The following is an 8,731-nucleotide window of genomic DNA, read 5'->3' on the forward strand; positions in this document are numbered from 1 at the left end:
TCCATCATTTCATGTACTTGCAGTTAAAATCTGACATGAATAAAAAAATTCCTATTAATGCAATCATTTCATTACAAATAGCAAACAGACCACAAAATATACCAACTTTTATTATGGATTACAAAATCTCCTACGTGGGGAGTAGAAAAAGTGTGGAGGCCAGGGGATGAAATTTTTTTTTTGTTCGTCGAGTGCAAAACGAAACACTCGGCGAAGTCTTGTGTTTGCCGAGTGTCCAGGGTGAGGCACTCGGCGAAGTAATATGTTTGCCGAGTGTCTTGGAGTGGCACTCGGCGATGTTCTATGATTTGCCGAGTGTGGGCGGGTGGCACTCGGCGAACGGCCTCTTTGCCGAGTGTCGGCGTCCAACACTCGGCAAAGGACTAACGGCTGGCCCAGTCCGGTGACGGACGGTGCACGTGCGACGCACGCGCTGTTTATTTACCGAGTGTCGGACCTTTGCCGAGTGTCTATGAGCGGTTTGCCGAGTGTCGTATTTATGGCACTCGGCAAACGACCTTATTGCCGAGTGTAATATGTTTGCCGAGTGCCCCGTTGAATACACTCGGCAAATAGGCTATTTGCCGAGTGCCCGAAAGAAAGCACTCGGCAAAATTTTTACACTCGGTGAATTTACTGTGTCCGGTAATGAACTTCATATGGGACCTGATAATCAAATTATGTGTTACAGTAGGTAAAAGATGTGTTACAAACTGTTCGTGCTCCAGCGGCATGGATCCCAATCCATGGGATTTTGACTCATCCTCACATACAGTTCGTGCTCCGCCATGAGTGATGCCTCATGCCTCGCTGGAACTTGCGGCAGCGGGGGAAAAGGCGGGCGCCGGCGGCAGCGGCTGAGCGGCAGCGCGGGGACAAGCGCCTGGCAACGGCAGCATGGGCAAAGGTAGGTGGTGGTGGTGGCGGCGTGAGGACGGACAGTCGGCGACGTCGGCCCGGCGCCGGTGCGTGGAATTGGGACGCCGGCCTGGCTGTCGGCATCGGAAAGAAGCGCCGGGCTCCTCGATCGCATGGTCAGGATGGCCTGACGGGGCTGATCAGATGAGGTTGAGAACCAAGGGCACTGTCGTCCTTTCACATGCTTGAATATTAGAAAAGGAGATAAAAACAGTAAAGTAGGGAAAATGGTAAAGAAATCAAGTTGTCAACGATTCAAGTGGCAAATTTGCGAAACCAACATTTACGGTGATAAATTTGCAAAGCCCAACATTTGCGATGGTAAAAATCCAAATTTCTCAGCGAGCAAGAAGAGCAAGACAGTGTGGGAAATGAGGCCTTACTGGGGAGAAAGCGGCGGAGAGGGTGGAGGCTGGACGGGAGCCGGTCGCTGTCGGGGATGTGCTGCGCCGCCACGCCATCACCTCGCGCCGGCAGCTCTCAAGGGTTCATTCCGGAGGGGAGGGGATGGGATTTCATTCCGGGCCGTGCGTGGAGTAAAAGAGGAACCTGAACCGGCGCAGATCTGATTCCGAGCCAAACCAACCGAACATTCTGACTTCATTCCGGGCCGCACCAAACCGTTTGAAATGGGCCTCATTTCGGGCTGTTCCGATCAAAACGAACGAGGCCTTAGTCTGCTTGATCAGACCGAGGAACCAGTTCCAAGTCACTCCCAATACACAGACGTAAGAGAGTTCTCCGAGGTTGACGCCGGGTTATGATTGCAGTCTTTTCATCCCCAAGAATTTTTCGGAGGGGTCCGAATGTCGAATTACTAGTTCAAAATATACCTGACAGGGGAAATGGTCCGGCTACCAATCAATGTACTGCGGATCGATGTGCAATTTTTTTGGGGTCGCGTCAGTAAATTAGGCGCACATTGATGGAGAAATGCAGGCAACGTTCACGAGCAGTCATCCAACTATAATCTATCAAAGAATGGAATGGACAAGGAAACAACTTAATACCTCCAGCTAACTATTTGACGTGCCTATAGGCTATAGTCTCTATATATGACCCCTGCTACCACTACCCTGCATGCTGACAGCAGGTGCCACTGACATAGACATCAAACCCAATGAAGGTGACGAGGTCGGAACCGGTGCTAGTGCACCCCGCCGGTGACGCCGCGGCGACCGTCGCCGAAGAGTACTACTTCCTCTCCAACCTCGACCAGAACGTCTCCGTGCCCATGAAGACCGTGCACGTCTTCACCTCGTCCAGCGACAACGCGGCCTCGCTGATGAGGGAATCCCTGAGCAGGGTGCTCCCGAGCTACTACCCCTTCCAGGGCGCCCTGGCCGTGCGCCCCGACGGGAGGCTCGCCGTCCGGAACGACCGCCGCGGCGTGCCGTTCGTCGAGGCGGCGGCCGACGGCGAGCTGCGGGAGGTCACGGACGGCGACGTGTCCGCGCCCGGCGCCGCCGAGGCTCTCGCAAACCTCGTGTACACCGTCCGCACGGGAGGCGAGGACGCCACGGAGGAGGCGTCGTCCTTGCTGACCGTGCAGGTGACCACGTTCAAGTGCGGCGGCCTCGTCCTCGGGCTCGCCATGAACCACTGCCTCGCCGACGGCCAGTCCGCCGCCGAGTTCCTGCGCTCCTGGGCGGAGGTGGCTCGCGGCGTGCCCCTGTCCACCTCGCCGTTCCTCGACCGCAGCTTGCAGAGCGCCAGGCCCGTCCCCACGATCAGCTTCCCGCACGACGAGTTCGCGGAGATCGACGACGTCTCCGGCCTCGCCGGCGTGTTCGGCGGCGACGTCCCGTTCGTGTACCGCTCCTTCACCTTCGACGCCAGCAAGCTGGAGAGGCTGAAGAAAGCCGCGAGCGAAGACGCCGCCGCCTCGACCACCACCACGACGTGCTCGACCTTCGTCGCCCTCACGGCGTTCGTCTGGGTAGTGAGGACGCGGGCCCTGAGGATGCGGCCCGAACAGCGGAGCAAGCTGCTGTTCGCCGTGGACGGCCGGCGGCGCGTCGAGCCGCCGCTGCCGCGCGGGTTCTGGGGCAACGCCGTCATCTTCGCCTGCTGCATCTCCGACGCCGGCGACCTCCTCGGCCGGCCGCTGTCCGCGGCCGCCCGTTCCATCCAGGATGCCATCGCCCGCACCGACGACGCGTTCATCCGCTCCGCCATCGACTACATCGAGCGGAACCGGGGCGCTCGCCCGTCGCTAACGGCGACGACGCTGGTCACCGCTTGGAACCGCCTTGGGCTTGACACCGCGGATTTTGGGTGGGGTCAGGCCGTCCACTCGGGTCCGGCGGAGCTGCCGCAGAAAGAGGTCGTCATGATCCTGGGCGGCGACCGTGATAGCCAGAGCAAGGTGCTGGTAATGGGGTTGCCTCTTTCCTGTGTGCAAGTGTTCGAGGAAATGGTAGATCAGGTGTGAAAATTGTGGTCGGTACGAGTGTAACAGGGAAGAATGTGCTGCCATGGTCCACACGTTTTAACCATGGTCACGTACAAGTGTACTTCCTATCAAAATATTTGTCATTGTTGACTTTTTCTCACGATGTTTAACCATTTATCTTTTTCTAAAATTTATTGCAAATACACGAAAAGATAAGTCAAACTTATAATACCTTTGATGGAAAGTAAGTCACAAACAAAACAAAACAAAACAAATGATACTTACACAATTTTTTGAATAAGACGAATAGTCAAACGTCACGAGGAAAGTCAATAGCGACAAATATTTCAAATAAAATCTTAGGAGGTAAGAGTTCAAATAAATCTAATTCATTAAATTTTGAAGGAATAAAATATTAATAAAAAGCAAAAGATGATAATTAAGGATAGATTAATGAAAGAGGGAATTCACATGAAAAACAGCACGTTTCACGGAAACGCCAACCGTGGCGGATTGGATCTGCATGGCTCGGTCCAACAAACTAGGATTTTTTGTAAATTATTAATTAATATGCATGTATTTCTCTTGTTAAAGATCCATAAATATGTAACAACAGAACCCATTGCTAATGAATGTTTTTATTGGGTGATTGATCCAAAGATTCCATGCTTTTCAATGTATGAGTGTATTTATTTATTTATCATGTCAATTGCTTCTCTAAAAAACTTAGATATGTCATTCTTTAAATAAACTAGACCGGTCATATGTCATTATAAAATATGATCCGTGCATCAATCACTTTCTAATTAGGACGAAGAAACCATGTCACGTGCCTCACGTCACGAGAAAAAATGCAGCATCCAAAAAATAATCATAGGCATGATTCATACGCTCCAAAGAAATGGCATATACATGACAAAAAAGTTCTCCGTGCAACACATTTATTTGAACAGATGCCATGTTATCTTTTTTAGCAGATTCATGTACATGTCACAATTTCTTCTCTAGAGATTAGAGCTAACGTGATTTAAAACGTTGGAGGAAAAAAAGAAATGTCCATGTCAAGTTATTTGGACACCTAACCTTAATCACGTTAGAAGGGAAAAGGAAATATTAGATCTGATTATATTAGATCTATTAGAAGATATTTTCCCTATTTTATGGATTTAAAATATATAATAAATATTAAACCTATTACCTTCTAAGAGGTAATATGTCATTAGATCCACGGTCCACGATCACTTGAGAGTACCTTAGCAAAATCCTTTTATTAAAGTGCCATAAGGAACCTTCGCGCAACATCTACATTTGTGAGTACCTTAGAGCAACTCCAAGAGTACTTAAAAAAATCTTCCCCAAAACTATGTATTGGGGATTCTTCCAAAAAAAAATTTCCCCAAAAACATATCAATCCACAGCAAATCGCTAATAAATAGCCTCCAATATTTCAAACACAGGCCATGTCATCGTATTGGGCTCATCAGAAGGGACACGCGGGCGTGCGAGAATCAGGATTGGAGGAGGAACGCCAACGCTAAAATATACGTGGTGGCAGGCTGTTTTTTAGCGTCGCTAAAAAATTGGGGAAGGTTTGGGTGGACTGTTGGGGTTCGTTTTTTCCCTTTTTTTTTCCTAAAAAGATATTGGGGATAAGATTAGCAGCCTTTTGGAGTTGCTAGCTCTTAGAAACAACTGGATATACAAAATGAATCCCATAATGTAAGTCATTATAGATGATTCAACATTAGTTTCCAAGAATTGTTCTCGATTTCACTAGTGTTTGAACTCTATTAGCTCTTATTTCATTGCAAGTGTAGGCTCCCAAAACCTGTTCAACGCTCCCGGTGAAGTCATCGAGACAATACAACAGGACATTACTAGTTCATCCTCCATGAATGCTGCTTTGCAACGTGAGGAGAAACGTGTACTTAAAAATTAAAACTATGTTATCAAATAGTGATGTAAAAAAATAGATTCTAATTGGAGTATATATTGTCTTGTGAAATATAAAGTCCCTAATGTAATGTTGTCTTGATAAAAGTAAAGGTCTAGAAGCAGTTCCTATGTCAGGCCTTAGTATTTGCAAGCACATATACTCTACGTGTCTGTAGCGCGGTTCATTATAACGGCACCAATATAGATTTGAAGCATTGGCTAATACTTGTCGCAAGCATGCGTACACATGCAGAGTAGTATAGCACTTGTTGTATTCAAATATATGGCACCGGATGATGGATTGAAGAGAGAAGTGAAGAGTAGTAGCTAGAGCCTAGAGAAATAGAGAGGTTGTGGAAGTGTTAGTTAGGAAGCAAGCAAGTAGTTAACCTCGTACTGTGATTTTCATATCAAATCATCATTCAAAATTCTATTGATGGTTATTAATTATATAGGGGGGCATGGTGTCAATCGTCGACTGCTACTCGATGGACCCTATTGAAACCACTGCACAAGGGGTTTGGAGTGTGGGATGGCAAGCAAGACCGGGTTGTGGTAGCGCATGTGTTCAACATGGAGTATGATCCTTGGGATACTACTAGCATCTGCATCATTGCAAAGCTCAAGCACTATGACTTCCACTGGTTAAATGAAGATGTAAAGTATAAGCACCTATTTGCTCTTCTTCCTTATTTCGTGGACGTTAACAAGCTTCATGGACTCTACTGGACTTGGTGGAATGAGAGGTAGTCTTCCATCGTGTCTGTGAGATCACTAGGCCACCCAGTAGAGTTGTACGTAAAGTGCTTATAATTCAATAATTTTACTAACAATACTATTTTTAAGTTGCTATTGCAATATATAGTATTGTTTAGTGGGTGAGGCTAAAATGCACATGGGTGTATTCTCTGTTCAAAATGCACAGATCCTGCAGTTGCAACTGAAAGACTAGCCGAATTGCAACTCGACGGAACGGATTGCAACTGGACCAAACCAGTTGCAACTTGAACCGAACCGGTTGCAACTAGACGTGAACCAGTTGCAACTCGGACCGAGCCGGTTGCAACTCAGTTAGAACCGGTTGCAACTGAACGCATACTGCAATTCGGATCGAGCAGTTGCAACAACGAGACTAAACCAGTTGCAACTAAAGGGTGGGTGCATTCTGTATACCAGGTGCATTACAGTAAAACAGGATGGTTTAGGGCCCGTTTGGCTCACCAGTATTAAAGTTTAACACCCATCACATCGGATGTTTGAATGCTAATTAGGAGTATTAAACATAGATTAATTACAAAACTAATTGCACAGATGGAGTGTAATTCGCGAGATGAATCTATTAAGCCTAATTAGTACATGATTTGACAATGTGGTGCTGCAGTAACCATTTGCTAATGATGGATTAATTAGGCTTAATAGATTCGTCTCGTGAATTAGCATAGGGTTCTGCAATTAGTTTTATAATTAGCTCATATTTAGTTCTCCTAATTAGCATCCGAACATTCGATGTGACACTGTTAAAGTTTAACACCTCGTATCCAAACACCCCCTTAGTCAAGTGTGCTAGACTTTATTTTTGATGGCATGGAAACTTCTATATAAGCAAGCAGCCACATCAACCTTCTCACACTCTAACTCTAGCCACATCCACCTCTTCCTCCCCTCCTTCAGATTCTCCTCCACCAAACCCGCCGCATCTGCCTCTTCCTTCCCTCCTGTGGATTCCCCTCCGCTGAATCCACCTCTCCCCAGTGTTAACATGATGAACCATCTCATCGCAGTTCAGGCACGGTCCAGATGGCTATAGCCATTGATGCAGCAGTACACAAAAGTAGTTGATGCTATGGACGACACGCTTGACGTGGAGGTGGCGAGGGTCCACCTACACACCATGGCAGCATTCATGGCCCATTCGGCTGCTACATCAGAGCTCGCGTGAGGTGGAGGCGGCCACAGCTTGCCGTGGCTGACATGCAGTCAGCCGCTATCCATGTGCAGACTGCGGAGCTAGCTAGGCGTCCGTCGAAGCAGAATGGTCTACTTTTGCCCACCCCTATTTTCAAAGCTCCGCTCGCCTTGGCGCCAAAGATATGGGGCAGCGTGCCAGTGCAATTCTGATGATGTAAGCACCAATTGTTGTCTCTAATGATGTATATATCGAAATTGTTATGAATGAAACTGTTATGAATGAATGCCCTTTTGCTAGTTTGACTTAGTGTTCTTTACAGTAGGTTATTAGTTTCGTCCCTAGTATGGAGGTTTATATATGCATAGTTAATTATGATAATGTATGTGGATGCATGACGAACAGTTTAGTTTATGATGATGGGTGGGTACTGAAGCGTCAATTATATTCAGGTTGCACACGGAGACAAGTCACTATTTCAACCATCTGAATGTCTTCGACAAGCTTGGTATGGTTTAGTTAGTGTGGATGAGAAACTAAGGAGGATGATAAGGTCGCCATAATGGCTTCATCCTTACCACCATCACAGCAGTAGCTGGTGATGAATATTTTCATCGAGTCAATTTCATTGACATGGTTACATATCTATCGGAGGTGAAGTCTTTGAAGATTCCATATAAATATTCATTCCTAGGTGATGAAGCATTAATTATTCATTCTTAGGTAATGAAGCATTGTTTCAGCTGAGTATTGGCCCTCATTATTGATACCATTTATATTGATCATATCTAATAATCGGGTCATTTTCGTATATACCTTGCATTTTGTAGGATGTTCTATTTTCACAGGAAATTGGACTATATTGGAGCATAATTGGATGAGACCCAGAACCAACAATAACCCATTGAAAGACGAAGGCCAAAGGACCTAAAAAGGGCATAGACCAATCGGCCTAGGGTCTCATGGTGCCCATTCATGCTCATCTTCGGCGAGCATTCCTCCAGGAAGACTTAGGATAAAGTTTCTGAAGATACAACAAGTTGATATCGGGATCAAGATCAAGCAAGCAACACTTTGAAAGGTAATCAAGATCCATTCTTATCCCAAGGATATCGACGAGTTAGGCCCACATGCAAGACAAAAGAAGACTCCAAAAGGTCATAGAAGACTTGGCGGTGAAGGAGTGCACGAGAGGAGAAAAGGAAGGGCCAAGTGATCGGCATGGACCCACCTAGGCAATCAGCCCGGGCCTTTCCTTGCCCATTCAACTTCCCATTTGGACTATGACCTCTCTAGGTTATAAATACCCCCATTCTGCATTAGCATGACAAAAAGAATTCGCAATAGAAGTCAAGAAACTTGAGGGACAACCATCTACAAAGAGTTGAGGGTCGTGCAGTTGTCTTGAGGCTAGCTTAGGCTAGGCTCTGGCTGGCGTGATTATCTTGCGAGGAAGATCTAGCTAGGGCTCACATGTTGCGGATATAGCCTTGGTGGAGATCTTGATGAACAACCGTTCATGGTGAAATAATGAAATAATAGATGAGTTCCGATTCAATAGCGATCCATATTCAATA

The 8,731-nt window shown here is 46.7% G+C and overlaps 1 protein-coding gene across 1 annotated transcript; it reads left to right on the forward strand.

Moving 5' to 3' along the window:
- The first annotated feature begins 1,984 nt into the window (after window positions 1-1,984).
- LOC101764887 (omega-hydroxypalmitate O-feruloyl transferase) lies at window positions 1,985-3,352 on the forward strand. Its single transcript, XM_004986681.3, has one exon. It carries the CDS (start codon window positions 2,039-2,041, stop codon window positions 3,350-3,352), a length of 1,314 nt encoding a protein of 437 aa, XP_004986738.1. The 5' UTR covers window positions 1,985-2,038.
- Window positions 3,353-8,731: the final 5,379 nt, after the last annotated feature.

This window comes from Setaria italica, chromosome IX (genome assembly GCF_000263155.2).
Source record: "Setaria italica strain Yugu1 chromosome IX, Setaria_italica_v2.0, whole genome shotgun sequence".
NCBI classification, from domain to species: Eukaryota; Viridiplantae; Streptophyta; class Magnoliopsida; order Poales; family Poaceae; genus Setaria; species Setaria italica.

Bases quoted from the DNA above. Each gene is read 5' to 3' on its own strand.
- LOC101764887 (XM_004986681.3), top strand. From the start codon at position 2,039: ATGAAGGTGACGAGGTCGGAACCGGTGCTAGTGCACCCCGCCGGTGAC.